This window comes from Trichoderma aggressivum (genome assembly GCF_033847375.1).
Source record: "Trichoderma aggressivum f. europaeum strain CBS 100526 chromosome Unknown scaffold_003, whole genome shotgun sequence".
NCBI classification, from domain to species: Eukaryota; Fungi; Ascomycota; class Sordariomycetes; order Hypocreales; family Hypocreaceae; genus Trichoderma; species Trichoderma aggressivum.
Genome location: NW_026946369.1, coordinates 1226865 through 1245069, shown reverse-complemented (window position 1 = coordinate 1245069; position 18205 = coordinate 1226865). Strand labels below are relative to the sequence as shown.

The 18205-nt window shown below is 48.0% G+C and overlaps 4 protein-coding genes across 4 annotated transcripts; all 4 read right to left on the bottom strand.

Annotated features, from left to right (window-relative positions):
• Positions 1-2472: 2472 nt before the first annotated feature.
• On the bottom strand, positions 2473-3070 carry Triagg1_1494 (uncharacterized protein; the record flags this gene model as incomplete). The annotated part of the gene is made up of 3 exons (XM_062895570.1): positions 2473-2578; positions 2639-2820; positions 2888-3070. 3 exons carry the CDS (start codon positions 3068-3070, stop codon positions 2473-2475), a joined length of 471 nt encoding a protein of 156 aa, XP_062759833.1.
• A 1286-nt stretch (positions 3071-4356) lies between these two features.
• Positions 4357-7394, bottom strand: Triagg1_1493 (uncharacterized protein; the record flags this gene model as incomplete). Its single annotated transcript, XM_062895569.1, has 2 exons — positions 4357-6825; positions 6876-7394. The coding sequence occupies 2 exons, from the start codon at positions 7392-7394 to the stop codon at positions 4357-4359; spliced, it is 2988 nt and encodes a 995-aa protein (XP_062759832.1).
• Positions 7395-8514: 1120 nt separating this feature from the next.
• Triagg1_1492 (uncharacterized protein) lies at positions 8515-13677 on the bottom strand (the record flags this gene model as incomplete). Its single annotated transcript, XM_062895568.1, has 5 exons — positions 8515-11425; positions 11486-11564; positions 11946-12107; positions 12205-12847; positions 12913-13677. The coding sequence occupies 5 exons, from the start codon at positions 13675-13677 to the stop codon at positions 8515-8517; spliced, it is 4560 nt and encodes a 1519-aa protein (XP_062759831.1).
• Positions 13678-13976: 299 nt separating this feature from the next.
• Positions 13977-17648, bottom strand: Triagg1_1491 (uncharacterized protein; the record flags this gene model as incomplete). Its single annotated transcript, XM_062895567.1, has 1 exon — positions 13977-17648. The coding sequence occupies one exon, from the start codon at positions 17646-17648 to the stop codon at positions 13977-13979; it is 3672 nt and encodes a 1223-aa protein (XP_062759830.1).
• Positions 17649-18205: the final 557 nt, after the last annotated feature.

The window sequence follows — 18205 nt, the reverse complement described above, 5'->3', positions numbered from 1 at the left end:
GCTTCGTAGCAAAGAGATATTAACCTGCATCCGAATCTGCTTCCGAACTTTCATATCAGCTCCTGGTTAGTGCAGAGCCAAGTCAATTCTGCTCTGAAAGGTGGAATTGACCGTGTCACACCATTCTAAGCATCATCTACAAGCAAGTTAGTATCATATCCGATGTATAGCGCATCCAGATGTTCTAAATGCCCATGCTGAATTTTCCATTCAGTTTGGGGAAATTAGCCCTACCTCAATATTTCGCGCTACCTCTCTAATAGATACAACTTTGACCCAATACTTCATAATAGTTATTTCATAGAATCCAGCAAGGAAATTATGTAGATCAATATCAAGCTAGAAGTGTTCATTAGCAATATCTGCTAGTTTGGGAATTTGCATTTCACAGACCTTGTATAATTCATTACGAATACTAGCGCGACCACTGTCCGAAAGTTGAACGTTCCGACGAGAATTATCAGCAATTTCTGAATATCCGCTACTCAGACTGTCGAAGAAGCCATCTATACGCTTCAAAGTACTAATTAGCCTTACGGTGCAAATTTGATTGAAAAAGAAATGGACTTACGCTATAATAAATAGTCCACGCTATCGGGGCCATGAGAAGCCAAGTAGCCGCTGAATTCACCATGAATCTCATGGACCATTTCTATGTCCTTCGATATATCAGTAGCAGTGATTTGGGCATAAGCTTGAACCCCCAAGAGCGCAACAAGGGCCATGGTAACAAGTTTGAAGTGCGTTGTTGTGGTTTGTTTCAGTGTATAGAATAAATACAAGCTGTTTCTAAATTCAAAGAGTGGTTACAATCTAAGAAACGCAATATATTTTAGGACGGGAAGCAAGTCATTAGTAGTAAAAATCTTCAGATAGAAGATGGGAGTTGTGTGTAGGTGAATGTGTTCAGCTGTACTACAAAGTGGTATTGGCCATGTGAGCTCGATTTTGCAACCTCAACTGGGACATTGCCTCACTTACTTCAGCCAGAAGATAGGAGGCGTGTTTAGCTGTACGACAAAGTAGTATTGGTAATGTGAGCTTGTTTTGTAACCTCAACTGAGACATTGGCCTAGTTTACTTGAGCTCTTGCATCTAAACACCTCCTTGCCTTTATAGAACTCGTAGGTAGCCAAGAGTGGTGTAAAAATATCGCTACTTATTACGTACAAGTTTCTAATAATAAGTCATTCGTGTAGCCTGTGTAGTAGCCTTTAGCAATGCGTAGTCACATATAGGTAGATATAAGCATATACCAATATATTGATAGCGCTTTCAAATAGCACCTCTATTTAGTTGACCGTAGGGATAGTCAATGTAGACGCTTGCTCGACAAGAAGTCTATTCCTGAGCGTCCTACAGTCCTCCACCAATGCAAGATAGGATTCCTCGCTGTCTCCGTTGTCTTCATAGCAAGGGGTTGTCAGAAGTTGTAGTCTATCGTTCGGAAGAGGTGTGTCACAACTATCTGGGTATCGATATTTTGCGTGGTGGTGTCATTAAAAGATTTGACTTGGCCTACCTGCTGCGGCACGCGTCACTGCCAAATTCTCTTTGTTTTGCTGCGAGGCTCTCATCCAAGTCCGACGTTTGGCTGAGATTGACGATGATAATTGATAGACAAGGCTATTGTCCTATTCTCCTGCAAAAAAACCAATGTGCAGTTTCACTTGTGTGTAAAACTATAACCTATGAAGCAGATGTGATGGGGAAAATGACTATCAGGCCGTCCGGTGGTGGCATGCGCCCCAAACTACGGTGAACTATGAGGTGGGTGTCGCTGGGCGTTTTTATCGCGAGAAAGAAAAATAAACGGTAGCAAGCATCTTAGCGCAGGGTTCCTATCAGCCAAAAAACGGAATCATCTGAATCTAGACTTTTAGACTTGGGATACCACCAATGGAAGACATCACAGTCAAGACAAGTGCTTGACGGGACCACGAGATCTCTATTACCTATGGTCATCTGTGAACGTTCAATGATTTTATTCAACTTATAAATCATTCTCGCTGCTCTAAATCCCTGGTCTAATTCTCCTTTGCCGTGTTTTAATAATTTAGCGAATGCCTACATATAGGTAGTAGGGCACTAATATCCAAGAAATGTAAGAAGTCGTAGTTATGTTATTGAAAAAACTATAACCGCCAGTGCCATCAAATATGCTCAAGACATAGTGCCAATCCAATTGCTTTTGTATTTTATGTACAACGCTATATATGTACCTAATGTAGTAGGGCTGACGGGTAACCCTTGCAAAAATCCTCCGTAACAGAGTGGGTTATACAATGCTACGTGAATACCAAACTCAGTAGGGCTGAGGGGAAACCGTATCAAATGAAAGGTTATGAAACAAAATGAGTCATAATCAACTATACCAACACCCATCCAAAGCGCTTGACTGTTGGTAGTTGTCAAATGGTAACTCAAGATTAAGAACCCCTACTTGTCCGTCTAAGTAATTCCACTAACCCATTAAACAAAGTAGTAGATAGAATGGCACTGGCCACTTCCCCTGAAGAACATGGTGTGCTTGTCGTCCTTGAAACCAGCGTAGGCTCGGAACTGGTTGCCACCATCGCTACATGACATCACGTTAGTCTGAGAGCTTAGTCGCGTCGGAGAGCTTTGCAAGACTTACCCAACATGTGCAAAGTTGGCTTGGGACTGTGCGTTGCTGTTGATGAACCAAGAAAACCGAGCGCCAGAAGAGAATGTGCAGGCTTGAGCTTGGCCCTCCCACGTGAACCAGAAGTTCTGTCCCATCGTGCAGATGTTGTCACCGGAGGGCGAGAAGTTGCAGTTGCTATCATTGTCACAGAACTAGCACAACGATATGGTTATTTGGAAGCTCTCGATAAAGGTTAGGCAATCATGGTTATAAACTTACAACAACGTGGGAGCTCTTGGGGACAATTGTACCCTCGCCTCCAAAGTCATCGCAGTTCACGAGGTGGACGCCCGAGCCATCGCCTCGCTTAAGGAGCTCATTGATGCTTCCCTCTGCCACATCCAAGGTAGGAGCAGCAGCTGCCAGCGAGAGGAGAGGGGCGACAAGGGCGAAGAAACGCATTGTGACTGGGTTTGTTTGAACTGGGGAGTCGTGGTATTGTAAGACTGAGTTGATTGGTTGAGTTGTGGAATAAAGTTCTCGGATCGTCGCAGAAATGGAAGGAAGTTGTCTCTCTTTATAGAAATGATTGTCGCTGTAAGGAGTCATGGATTCATTGATGGAAAAAAAAAGTTTACAGCCTTATGGCTTGTCATACCCAACTTGACCTCTTAGTTGGCTGGAATTACCCAGTTTGATAGCCGAGCCCATATGAAGCCGCAACATTCGCAGCTACATAAGCTGACCTTTTGATAGCGCTTACGGCCCACTATAGGCCCTGCAGGTATGGGAGCACAAGTGCGGCGTAGTGTCGATTGTAATTGGATATTGTCAAGTACTCAGCCTACAGGTGTATATACCCAGGTAACTTATAGTTGAAGGGTTTCGCTATGCTTAATTTTATACTTAGCGCAATAGTCAACGCCGCTCTTATAACAGAGAACATAGAGGAAGGGATGGTTCGTAATTCGGAGTAACATAAATTGTGGCATCAACAAGTTAAATTGTGGCATCAACAAGTGGTAGTTTTGTTCTCAACAACTATCCAGATAATTAACCTCGGTAGGGAGAACAAGCTTTGTTACCAACCGTACGGACCATGTAACTACCTCATCGGTAACGCAAGTTAGACATAAGGCTTACGTTCTACGCGGGTCGATGGATTATGACCTTCCTAGATTGTCTATGCGCTTGGGTTGACCAAGGCTGACGTTGCCGCATTTGGGAGGTTATAAAGACGCTGGGGTCGGGTATCAGTTAACACACTAGATTAATACGCAGCAACTATTTTTAAGTGCGCCGAGATTTGTCAAAGGCTTTGAATAGGGGTGCTCTAGACACGGCTACCAAATAGTACACTTATATGTGTTTCTGCATATATTAAACAACACACTAGCATACAGAAGCTGACCAATGCAGAGATGAAGTGTTACTATTGGTGGGATTATTGACAAACATATCATCACTCAAAAATGATCTATGCTTTGTGACGTCGCTCGCTGGCCTACCTCGTATACTGTAAGGCTGTAATGTACTGATAGGTAATAGCTACGGTTCTCGTATAATCGTAGTGTGGCTCATTAACATGTCTACGTCTCGTAGTGCTCATCGTATGCCGTCGCACTGAAGAACCGTTGAGGACTGGGTTATCAACGGATTGGCGGGTTACGATATTTGGAATACGGCGGAACGGCGAAAGAAGCCATACATATGCCGGTGGGTGCTCGTATACTGCATTTATATGGACCCTAGCCAGCTTTAAATTTTGGAAAGTGCCGAGCCACATTACGATCCAAAATTTTGATGCCAACAGGCTTCACCAGGTATTCGTCAGCGCCAACGTCCTCTGCAGTCGTTTTGTCTGTCGGGCTGTCTTGGCCGGTCACAATAAACATGATGCTTTGTCCCCACTTGTTCTGTTTCTCGAGTTGGCGTATCTGCTGGGTTGCTTTGAACCCATCACAGACTGGCATTTGAAGATCCATGAAGATGAGGTGGATCCCTGCTCCCTTGCCGGCGGTGGCCAGGGATTGTTGTCGTGAAAATATCTCCACAGCTTGCAGGCCGTCAGTCGCGCAGTGGTATGGTAGTCCTCGTTTGGTGCAGTACATCTGCAAAATGCGGAGATTGATGACATTGTCATCAACAAGAAGTGCCGTAGGCGTGGAGATTGTGAGGGCGGTGGGGATTGAAGCATCATAGTTTATTTCGTCGGGAGGCGTTGTTAACCCAGTATCAGGTGCGATAACTGCGGTTGGCTGGGTCACCGGTCCATTTGGATCAGGTGAGGGATTGTCCTCATTCTCTGTGCTCAGATCTGTGGTTCTTTCTAAGGGATTGATCGAGGAATCGTCAAGTTCAGGCGTGCGTGCAATTGAGGCTTTCATATTTGAAAGACATTTGTCTGCTTCTTCGAGTGCTGCGCTTATCGTGGAAGGTAAAAAGGGCGCACTAATATATATTATGTTCTTAGATGTCTGATCCAGGAAGCATTTCCCTTCTGAGGCCGGCACGAGACAGAGGGCAACGTATCCTGATGGGATCTGTGACATATTTGAGCGATGCTTCCTCAAATCTGGCACAAAATCAAAAATGGCAAAGGAGTCATCCAGGCTGTCTGAGGATTTAAAGCCGTGCCAGGCCAGGAAACGAGTCAAGTGGTCGAACAACATTGTGTTATCTGAGCCAGTCGCCATGTTGTAAAATTTGGAAGATAGAGTATTGAATTTCTGAGCGAGGGGTTGTGATGAAAGTGGTACGTGGACACAATCCATCTCCTGAAATATGACTTTGAAGTGCGACCCACGGCTGACTTCTGACGATACCAAGCTGACAGACCCGTGGAGCAGTGTTGCCAACCTGGATGCAATGGTCAGGCCTAGCCCGGCACCCAGTGAATGCATTTCCACCTTTTCATAAGGCTCAAATATGCGTTCATGGTGGTCAGGATGGATGCCACGGCCAGTGTCCTCGACATCAACGATTAGCTGTTGGTGATCCGACTGTATCGATGTGGTTACCGTTATGAGGCCTTTTGGGGTGTTTTGAATGGCATTAATGATGATTGGTACCAAGCTATCACGAAGGAGGCCGAGGTCGGTCCTAAAGTTGACGCAATCCAGCGATGGGTCATGGTGAAAGAAAACAGAGGCCTTGTAACGAGTATCGTCTGAAGTTGTTTTGCGAAGCTCATTTCCCAACTCCATCTCGAGATCGTTAATATTGTGTTCAGCATACTGTCGATTCGTCATGGCGATGTCAGCCCACCGGTTTAGGGTAATCATGTTGTTGACTATGGACATCAGATCTCGTCCTGCCGATTTGATGGTATCCAGATAGACGGTGGATTCTAAAAGCTTGGCTGTCAAGTCTATGGCCGGCAATGATGTTGCATCCTTACTTTCACGCTGTTTTCGCAACAGGAGCTCTTCGGCCAGCAGGTCTACAGAACCGAGGATGCCATGAATCGGGGTTCGTAGCTGGTGAGAAATCCCGCGAAGAAACTTTTCTTTTGCTCTCATTACTTCCGTCAGGAGGCGCTTGTGCCATACCTGAGAGAGCATGGTTGCACAAGTATAAACAAACCAGGAATCAACATCATCAAACACCAGTCGAAAGTCCTTGGAGGCGACAACAAGCGAAGAAGGTCCCGCTAGGGTGTCGCATGGTGCAACGATAGCACGCACTACCCTGGTTGACGGGAAAGCCTTTTGGTTCGAGTTATTAATGAAATCGTCAAGGTATTCTGTGTCCTCCCACAAGCCACCATCGAAGTCGGCTAAGGGTATAGGGTCATGATCTTCGATTTCGACACGGGCCTCCTTGGATGATTGTACATTTACGGCCGCATCTGGATACGTAGCCCTTAGTATCCGTAAAATCGGCTCTTCTGAAGATGTTTTTTCTGCTTCGGCTTGTGCTGATGAGATAAGTTCTGACATTCGGCGCCGGTCTCGCTGACGCCTTGCTCTCGCACATTGGACGATATCGGCGACGACCCAGTCGGCCAAGCGAGCGAGCGTTTGTTGTTGAGATTTGGTCAAAGGCTCTTGTTTTGTCCTGGAAGTGACACAAAGTGATCCAAGGCTAACGCAGTCTCCCGACTCATTTTGCAAGCGCAGTGGCGCTCCAGCGTATGCCCGGAGCCCACCAGACTCAACATAAGGTGAATTTCTGAATCTCCAGTCCTCCATCATATTTGGCAACAGAAACACATTCTAGTAAGGGTCAGTCAGACTCGACACAACGGACACGGTCATTCACATACGCCTGGAGGTTGGGTAACGGTGTGTGCACACAGAGTCTCTCCACGTGGAAGGATGGCCAGAGGAAGTCCAATAGAAGCCAGGCGAATGTAGTAATTGACATCGAGGATGCCAATGACGACAAACTCCCAGCCAGTGGATTCCTGCGCCAAATGTGCCTTTTCCTGAAGTCCAGAGAGGAACTCGGTCTCGCTGAGGATATCGCGAGTGTAGTACCAAAGCATGGACGACCTCAATCTCTCATTCTCGGCTAGAAAGGCGCGCAGATATCGGTCGGGGATGCACATGGGCTCGTCAGGGATTGAAGATGCCGCAAATTCGTCCACCTTTGGAGGATAGAAGCATTTCTCTACTTCTGGAGTCCACGCTCCGATCGGCCTGTCGACATTGTCCGGATCGAAGACGGGCCATACGGTCCGCGGACGAACCGGCGGGACTCCGTGTCTCGATGTCAGGATGGCGGCGTCTGCCTTTGGGAAGAACGCTTTCGGCCGCCCAGTATTACCAGAGGCCGTCGCCATGGGTGTATCCGTGAAAACGCGATCCCAGCCAAGGGGCCTCTTGTCGTCCTCACAGCATCGCCAGTGGACGATGAATGCTCGGTCCTAGTGAGCCCATGGTGGAAGCTGTGCCTTGGAAGTTCTGCTGCTTCGTCGCATGCCGCGTCCACGTGACGAGTCAACGCCCGCCCCCGGAGCATTTTGTCCTGACGATGCAGCGGGACCGAGATTTACGCTGTAAAAGTCGATGGCCGCGGCATCAGCTTGTCTACTAAGCAAAGTTATGCATTGAAGACATTCCCGGTCGTGGCCTAGCGCTTCGATTTGAGATGGGGCTTGGACGAATGGAGGAATCTTCAACGATTTGCATAAACGGGGATACCCCGGATAAAATTGTTGTGACATTCTTCAAGGGACTGGAGATGCTCTCGGATATTGAAGCCGACCCCCTTTCGAATGGCGAGCCCGATAATGTTGACAAAACAGCACAGCTGGAGCCCCTTGATGCTTGGCCGACTGATGTCTTGACGAAGATCTTCTTAGCTGAGCAAGCATAGGTACTCTATACGAGTACTTCCCAACGGATCACAGGAATGTGTAAGTTCAGGTACCCAACCAACGGCTTTGGCAGCCTATAAGCGGTTAATATCGCTCTCTTTGAATTCGAACTGGACGTTTCGTGTGGATCTAAAAACGGAGACGCGGGATATAATAATAGAAGACGTTGAACTTAAAACCCCGAAAGTTCCGCCATCGTGGTTTATACAGGTATGCACGTGCTCGCTCATGCCCAAATCTATTCCCACTACACGCTGAGAGTAACAACCACACATCCAATCAAACTTTACGAACTTCATTTAAATTATGAGTGATTACGGAAGCATCTCTGTTGGAAAAAAGTGTTAACACGCTGAGATAACGTTTCTTTATGTAACATGCAGCTAAGGGTTCCTGACCTCATGGTGCTGCGCTTGGCTGAGACCTTGTAACCGCTGTTAGTGTTATATACTATCCATCTACTCGACAAATAAGGAGAATCGGCTCATAAAGTATTTAGCTGAATTCTTCAGGTCATATTGAATAAAAAACTCTTCTCAAATGACAACTAAATTGTGACAAAGGGAACAATCTTAGATCATCGTTATGAGTTCGAGGCTCCTTCTCCTCCCGTTTTCCTCCCCAACTCTACTTTCCAAAACTTTCTATATCTCTCTACTGCCCCTCGGCCGTCCTCCTCTAGAATAGTCCGAAGCCAAGCTTCGTCAGGTTCTTCCTGTAGATGACAATCAGGTGTTGCGCCAGCGGCAAGTAGAACTTTGACAATGTTCCAATGTCCGCTGATGATAGCTCCGTTCAAGGCGCTGTGGTATTTTCCACTGCATGCGTTAATATCGGCTTTCCTGTCTAGCAACATCCTTACTGATATGATCTGGCCCGAATAGGCGGCCGCCTGAAGAGCTGTACCGAACGTTCCGCCTTGTGCATTTACATTGATATTGGGGCACTGTTCAAGAAGATACGCTGCTTTGCTGGATGAGTTGTCAAGATTCCAGCACTCCTTGCAGTGAGAATCGAAGTAGTCGTGTGCGTGTTTGATCGCACACGCTATGTGGAGCGCGGAGCCTAACCGCTCGCTCATGATGTTTGGGTTGATGTGGTGCTTGAGTAGCATTCTGATCCCTTGACGCCATTCTGGGCCTGCTCGTCCCTCCGCATTCATCATAGCGTGCAGGGCGGTGCCATACTCTGGATGCTCATGATTGATATCCATGTTGCGATTAAGGAAGTGTTCAAGCATGAGATCGTCGGCTCTGTCGCTAGTCGGAAGGGGACTTTCGTGAGTGGCTATACCACGAATGGCCGAATGCCAAGCGGCGCAGTCCTGGAGATGGAGGTTTGCGCCATGGTTGAGCAGCAACTCTACCGCCTCAGAGTAGTTCCAACTGCAGGCAGCTATGAGCGCCGTTCCATGTTCGCCGCCTTTTGCATTTACATCAGCGCCGCATTCCAGCAACCGTTGAACTATTCTCGTGTCTTTTTCGCCTCTATCGCACGCAGCGATGAGTGCTGTTCCATATTCCTCACTTTGTGTATTTACGTGGGCGCCGAGATCCAGCAGCATCTGCACACAATCTTCTCTCCGCGAATAACCCGTACAGGCAGCTATGAGTGCCGTCCCATACTTGCCGCCTTCGGCATTGACATCTGAGCAGTGTTTAAGGAGAAAGTGCAACGATTCAATTTCGTTGGCCTCCTCGTGAAAATGGGCTTGAAGCGCAGACCCATACTCCCCCCCTCGATGATTGACGTTGGCCCCTTTATCCATGAGCAAAGTAAAAAATGGCAACCTGGGGAAATCTTCATTGTACTGTCCCCGAGCCGCTGCGGCCAATATTGGCGTGCCGAACCGATCACTTTCAGCGTTGACATCAGCACCTCGGTCAACCAGAAAGCGCGCTGCCTCAATAGTCCCATGATAACAGGCAACATGCAGCGCAGTTCCCCAGCTGCCACTCGTTTGATTGACTTTGGCGCCGTTATCAAGGAGTAGCTTCATCAATTCGACATTTTCCTCAGAGTACATCGATGCTGCTGCCGCGTGCAGGCTGGAGCCCCAGAATCCTCCTTGAGCATTCACATCAGCGCCGTGCTCAAGGAGAAGCCGCACAGCTTCTATGCGCACCTCCGTCTTGCTTATGAGTTCAGTACTGCACGCGGCTTGCAGCGCTGTCCCGCACTCTCCACCGCGGATGTTGGGGTCTGCGCCGCAGTCCAATAGCTTCTCAATGTAGCGAAGATTTCGATCATCATGATAGCACAGTCTCTCGCATGCGGCCTGAAGTGGTGTGCCGAGTTCCTCATTCAGCGCATTTATGTCAACGCCTCTCTCCAGCAATAGTTCGAAATCCGTGGAATTCCCGTTGATGATTGCCTTGTGTAGTGCGGTCCCATGTTGTTCATCCTGCGTATCCATGTTCATGCCTTGGTCGAGAAGATACCCCAATGTTTGTGTATCCCATTCAAAAATACACACGAATAAAGCCGGCTGACAATTGACATCAGCCCACCCGTTTCTGACAAAAAAATCTAAAACATTGATGTGTTCGCCGCCAACGGCCGCATGAACTGCTGATGCCCATTTGCCGCAATGTGCCTTCATGTTGGCGCCCTTTTCAAGGAATAATTGCACAATGTCCAAGTGACCTCCATAGGCCGCATAATGGAGTCCAAAATCCAAATCTTCTTGCGTAATATACTCATGCGTACCATGCTTCTCAGCAATCATTGCCTCGGTTAACTGGCGAAAGCCGCTGTAAGCAGTGTAACAATGCGGCCTCTTTAACAAATGTTCCAAATTTTCCCTTACTGTTATTCGCCCCATCATTAGAGGGGCAAATGAGCCTGGGCTTTGGTCGGTAAGTGCAAGTACAGCGGTGATTATGACTTTGTCTGGCCACTGCACACGCGGTACCTCCTCGAGATGGTCCGCCCACGCCGAAGTCGCGTAGTCTATTAAATGATGGGTCTTTCGTAAATCGCGGAGGGTTGTTTGAGTCTTTTTCTTAGCCGTGGTGCTCAAGTGCGCAGCATACGAGAGACACGAACGCGCGATATGCATGTGGGCGTCCGCCTCTGTAAATGAGAAGGCCGAGGTAAGCCTTTCTTCTATCCTGTCAGAAGTTAAATATTCTTTGATGGAGAAGTGAACCAGGCGGACCGTATTCGTTTCTTTTTCATTGACAACCAAGCCAGAAAAATATTTCAATATGGCTAAAGAAGAGAAAAGTCGCGTGCCTTCATCAAAGGCAATATCTTTATCTGGGTCAATGATGAAAATCTCAGCCAATTCTTCGATAGTCAAGAGGCTTTTAGAGAACGCCAGCCACTTAAGCGAGTTTATGACTCGACGTTGGAACTTGGTATCAATATTTTGGAGAATTCGGTCGTAAGTTGCATCAAGCCCAATGGGAAGGTCAAGGAGGGCCTTGCGGATCTCGGATGCAGATGAAAGCTCTTGAAGTATTTCTAGCTGAAAACGGACATATTGAAACCTTAACAGAGACTGTTAATCATAGCACTCCATTGAGTATGCACAAGATCTATCGACTCACATGCTATCCGCCTTTTCAATAAGTGATTGACCCACCTCTTCCTTAATGTCAACTGGCCACAATTCGAATTTCTCCGTCACTAATGTTGAGAAAATGTATTGACGAATATCATTATTAAGAGTTTCTTGTTGTACCAATAGATCGATATCAAAATTTTCTGGAGAAGATAAAAGGGCGCGCATTTTGAGGTCAATATCATATTCTTTGCGGCTTGATAAAAAAACATGAAAATTCTTAACTAGGTTTGAAAAGATATTATATAAAGTTTTTAATAACTTTTCCCTCTGTTTGCTAAGAAGCGGACACTCATCCAAGCCGTCGATAACAAAATACACGGACGAGAGCCTCAGTGTTGAAGCTATAAGTGCTGCTTCGAGTGTTCTAGTATCTGGACGCTCGCCTTTCGTTTTATAAGCTCCAAGGCGCTTGACCGATTGTGGTATGTCGGGTAGACACGAACAGATCTGTTTGATAAGAGACGCAAGCATTCCGTCCACTTGTTGCTTCTTGACGTCGCTGAAGCTAAAATAGAAGTAAGCGAGAGCTGTTGAAGGCCGCGATGCGTATTTGTCTTTCAAATAGCTAATGACCGAGGAACTGATGATGGATTTTCCCGAGCCGGCTAAAAATACATGGTCAGTTTAAATTCTAGGCAGACGAACGAAGACGACGTAGGTATATATAATTTACCCTATGAAAAATAAAAGCGTTAGACTTACCTTTTCCATGGAGCCATAACAGTGACCCATCACTCCTCTCCCAGGTCTGAAACTCTTTACTTTGTACTAGCCATTCATTGGTGCCAGGTTCGTGCCTTTCTCGAGCAGTATTGTAGATTGAGGAAGGGTCAATATCACAAAGCCAGTCGAATAGTTCATAGCGTTCTTGTTTAGTCATTGCTCTTTCGGCGGCCTCGCGCGATATGGACATTTCTCCTCTTATAGCAGCCATAGAATCTATGGTCTCTCGCTGCAGGCTTTCGGCTGCTAGGCGCTCTTCAAAATGCTGTAGATCTCGCCAAATCTGCTCAAAAGCGGCAAACTCTGTATCTCGCTGGCGCACGTCGTTCACTAGCTGATCCCAGTCGTTCCACTTGACGGCGTCAAGGCCGTAGCGAAAGACGGAGCTATTTGAGAAATGGTAGCAGCTTTTAGCCTGAAATTTCAATATTTGCCTGTAAAGTCGCTCTAATGCGGCTTTATATTCGCGGTGTGATTGCTGAAACTCCTGTTGAGTCTCTTTCCGTGACTCGTAACATTTGATGTAGAGTTCTTCTCTCATTTGGCTTTGTGATATAAGAGATGCAATGTACTCCAGTCCTTTCGCCTGAACGGCACTTTCAGTTGATATATTCGTGAATAGCTGCTCATTTATATTAGTTATTAGATGTAATCATACTTCATTGCGTAACGTGCATCTTGACTTACTGGTAGCAAAACGCTGATACCGACCCAAGCGATCGAGGCTGACGGATTGGCGCTTACAGCCTGGCTGATGTACCTATTCGCAGCCCCAACAACATTCAAGACTAGTTGGGCAACGTCTCTCATCTTGACTTCAGTGCTGCCTATATTGAACTTGGTCGTATTTTGGTTTACTTCGTTCATCTTGCTTTGAAGAATCGCCCACATGCGCTCTCTGGTGTTCGATTTTGGCTTCAGACCTTCACCCAGACCGGCGACGACGCTCCCTTGCAGCCTAGCCTCATATTCTGCAACAAGGGCGCCTTCTCCTTCGCGCAATTTCTCGTATGCAACATTCCAAAGTTCTCGAATCGGAGTATCATCAAAGGTTGCTGATGTCACTGAGGATGGAATACAGGTAGCCTCAGATTGTTCAGTGGTTTTATTTGCTTTTGCTTGAGGCACAGTCGACGCATTGGCATTCGGTGCCGCGTTAGCAACTGGTTCCTTTAGGTGCCTTTGATCATTTTGGGCATGGGCTGAATCAACTGCATCGGGCTGCCTCGTGGATACAGAGGAGGATGAACGTGAAGGCCAGAGAGAATGCTTTTGAAGCCATGTTTTGGCGCCCATATTGCCGTCATGAATCACCGTGTCCGGATCGTCCGCTATCGCAAATAAAGAAGGGGGTAGGAAGGTCGAAGTTTTTGCTGCAGCCTGATGATGTTTAAATTCGTGCCCCCTCAGGCACAGCGACAGAATTATGGAGACTTTAACTGCAATGCTCATTGGGTGAAGTTACATATACCAATATGTGCATTGGATGTTCTCCAGGAACAACAGACTCCTTATATTTATGCCAAAAGTCGCAATCTTTAAGATTCTGGGCAGTCAATTACAACACCACAGCTATGCCCCGAAAAAGATAGGCAGCGAAAGAAAGAATGTGAGCATTCAATTGAGACTGCGCAATGAGCTACAGAGGACCTTGAACTTCACTCCATGTCCAGTCGCACTAGTTCTTTTCTCTCGCCATCGTGAAAAACTAACCGACGCTGCAGTCAACCCATCCGAATATTCCCATCCAACTACTGCACCCATTGCGGATTGTCAAACACCGTGACCCTCGTCGTAAGTGAATTGGGTACCTTGACGGTATTATCGTCTCCCAACTTGGGATTCTGCGCATCTTTACAGTAGATTGCCCACACATCCAACTCCACCTGGGTCGGATCACCCAGTGATTCATTAACCTGGGCGAGCCCCAGCATAAAGCCGAGCTCCTTGACCGTGCCAATGTCAATCCAGCCTTTGGCGGCACGCGGCAACACTCGCAGGCGCAACACCCGCTGACCGCCATCATCCAGAATCTGGGGCAGCACGTTGAAGCGGAGATTGGTCAACATGATGGCGCCGGTGCCTTCGTAAGTCGGCATCAAGTAGTTGTCCGGTTGTTTGGCTGGACCGAGCTTGATCTGAATGTCGAGTTCTGCGAGCATGTACTGGTTGCTCTGGTTCTGCTCCACAGAGACGGCAAAGATGATGTCTTGCTGCAAGTTTGGCTTGCGGAGAGTGATGACGTCCCAGTGGGTGCCGATGTTGCTGCTGACGGTGATTCTGTACCTTGGTGTACTTGCTGAGTCGCTAAACTTATCGCGTGGCTTGTGCCCAGCAAATGATGAGATGGCTTCGCTTGGCTTCGGCAGTTTGTGAGCTGAGATGGTTGGGATGTGGCGGACATGGGGTGCCAAGTTCTTTGCAAGGGCCTTCGCCGTAGGCACATATTCCCCATGACGTTGAAAGGTTGCCCCCGTTGCACCTTCGTCGTCGTCGTCATCACCATGGCGTGTAAGTTGAGAGGAGACGCCACTGCCCCCTTGTCTATAACCGGGATGCATCGCCATTCGAGCTGGTTCCAGCTGTCTCAGCGTTCTGACTTGAGGAGCACTAGGGCCACTCGACGGGCCAAGAGCGGCCAGGGTCTTTTTCTCTGGATGGCCCTTGAGGTCAATGGTGAGCTTGTAGACGGGATCATTCAACTGCATAGAAAAGAGCGCCGAGGTTGCCGTATTATCCTGAAAGTAAGGCGTCCCATCAGGGGCAGTCTGTTTCCATTTCTCGAGCTCCTCCAGCTGCACGTTTGCGTACTTTGGGAGACGCAAGATGCGGAGGTCATTGAGGCCTTGCCCTGGCTTTGACCCCCAGATGAAGATGTTGTCTTTGTCCGTGGGGACGGTGTTGATCTGTGTAAGTTTGTCATGCCTGCTATCATCTGTCTCACGAGTCTTTTGGTCCACCGTGTACTGTTTGCGTATATTGACTTTGATTCCTTTGACGTCGAGTCCACGAGCCACGGCATACCGCTGCTGGTGAGCTGGCTGCGTAAAGACTAGCTGGCCAAACTGGTTTGATCCTGGCAGGCGGTCCATGAAGCCCATCATGATGCCATCCGCGACAATGTTGTGGCGGAGGAGTGGAGCGCCAGCTGGAGGCTCCTCGCCAGCAGCGAGAAGAGCCTCTTCATCAGGGAGTACCTCTACGCGAAGATCAGGAAACATGGTGACCAAGTCGGATCGCAGGTAGAAGCCATAGGCAGGGATCTGAATCTTATGTTTAGCTCCTTGAGGTACGCTATTGATGTAGGCATTGAGCGCGTCCTTGATGCCAATCCGATCGTCGTCGACGAGCGAATGGTTGCCTAACGACAAAGCACCATCAATCATGGAATCGATCCAGTTCTTATCAATGCGGAAGAATCTCAGGCTTTCTGGGCCCAGATACGTTGGATCCGGTATCAAACTGTGCGCGGGGACACCCGACAGGAACATTTTGTCAACGAGCCACGAGAGCACAATCATCCAGTCCGTCGATACTGGGTCATTGGTCTCATCATACAATAGACCCTCCGACTTACTCCCTGCAAGCCTACGGGCAACGTCTACCGCCGCGGCCTTGTACCTTTGCTCAAAGTCCAGATCGGTAAAGGACATATTTGGAAGATCAGAGCGACCCATTTTCGGGCGGAACCAGCGTTTCTTGGCTCCTCCAGGGGAGAAAAAGGGCTGTCCAGGCATTGGAGGCGCAAAGTTATTGCCATCGTCACGCCTTATGTGAATATTCGCAAGGCTCTGGATCACTTCAGGGAGGTCTGCAAGCACTTCGTCTTTTGTTCGAAACGAGACGTCGTTGATATCCTTGATCATCTGCAGCTTGACTGCCTTCATGGCAGGTCCATGAATAGCTGTTCTCAGCCTAATAAGGGCAGCAGTAAAGACTTCGTCGCCGAGAGCCATGGTGCGACCAGTCTGCCATGCTATCGAATAGGTAATATCCATAATGCCAACCTCTTTGTCCAGGATCTGGAGATCAACACTGGAGTTTGAGGACTTGGTCAAGTGAGCTAGATCTGGCACATCTGTGGGCGTAAATGGCCCTCTGTATAGCGCAACTGTTGGTTCACCCGTCTGCGTGCGATACTTGACCAGCGTGTAACCGTCGTCAAGGCGACTGGCAACGCGCTGTCGGATCTTGTCAGGAGCATCTCGTAGAGGCTTGATAATACTCTCCGGAGCGCGCAGAACATCCAAAGTTCTGCCAAGATGCTCAAAGGCATCGGGCACGTTGAGAGTATCGGGCGGCAGCACCGTATAGTTCCAGCTATAGAGCGAGCAGAGAGCTACATAGCGTTGGCTATCGTTGGGAAACGCCATGTCTTCCACGCCTTCAATTGACACGAGATGTGCGCACATGGTTGTTGGCGTCTGATTGTCTAGAGGGCCAGTTCTGTTTCCGATGACGATGCTGAAGACGGCGGTATTTTCTACCCCCGCGAGGGCCATGCCGGCGCCGTTGATCTTACGTACATGTGCCAGATACTGATACTGTAGAGTATCTGCCTTGTTGTTCGCCGGAATCACCCTGTTGTTGTCTTTGTCCCACGTGGAAAAGAAGCTCTTGAAGATTTCAGGCTGGACGAAGATAAAATCTCCCCGGCTGTCCTTCATGGACTCTGGGCCCAGGTCTGGTGTTACTGGCGTGATGACATCGCTGCTCAGTTTCCACAGATCTGCGATGCTCGTGTTGACAGTCATGGTAGAGGACTGCTTGACGGGCTTGATGACACCATCGCTCGTGGCACTGAAGATTTTGTCCAGATCCTCAGGAGGCAGACGCAGTTCGCTCTGATCAAAAGAAAGCAGCACCAGCCAAGGTACACGATTGCGCACCGCTGGTTCTCCAGAACCCAGAGCCATCAGCCTCACCTTCTCCCTCAACTCGGCGTTGGTGCCCTGTTTTGGGCTGCCCAAGCGCTCCCATGGAAGGTGAGGGTCCGTGAGGACAATGTGCGGCAAGATTCTGTGATCATCGCTGTAGCCCGCGGGAGGATATGTCGAGTGAACACTCCCGTCAGGCAGCGAGAACTGAGGAGCGTCAACAAAGAAGCCTTGCTCAGCTGTCAGGTGCAGTTTCTTGCTGCCCTTTTTTGTAGTGTTTGGGTTAATGTCTTGTTCTACAGAGACAATATGTTCCTTGCCCGCCTCCAGACCAGGCGCCCAGTATGAGTTGAGCTTCTGCTGCCCTTCCGGTAAGGGGTCAATTTCTTCTTCACTGCTCTCTCCTTCATCTTGAAGGGCTCCAGAGCTTTGAAGAGCAAGTCGAACATTGCGTTGATGTGCAGACACAAGGCGACGAGCATGTCGAATAGTGAGGTGGCGGGGAGAGTCGATGCGAACGCTTTTGCCGCCAGGGTAGATACCCATTGTGATAGTTGGACAGACTGCGAGAGCAGTTGAGGCTTTCCTACTGAATGTTGCTCTATGGATTGTTGTATTTGGAGTGTTTCTGTTTGTCTGTAATATCCATAGATACTGATTTCAGATGGTAAAGGATTGGGTAACTGAACTATGAGAATTGTCAGTCAAGTCTGTCAAGTTAGCCTAGAACTAATGAGGATATATTTTCAAAGAACTCTACACAATATTTGCTCATAATTACAGAATAGTTCCTTTATCATTCAAGTTCACAATAGTATGTCTTATAAAGACAGCATAGATATAGATTAATATCCCAATCTGGGTATAACATTCGAGGTGCATCATTTTTCTCAAGGTGGTTTTCGTTGTCTTAGTCTGATTTCTCTTCACTTCACTATTCTCCAATACGACAGGGAGTCTCTCTAGCTAAGACCCTTGTCACGCACCCCCAAGCTCAGCTCTCATGCAGGCTAGAGTTGAGGGTGTGGGGATCTCGAGTGATACCAATGCGGGGAAGTATACGGTACTTGTATCTAGAAGATCCGCCAAGCCACAGTAGCATC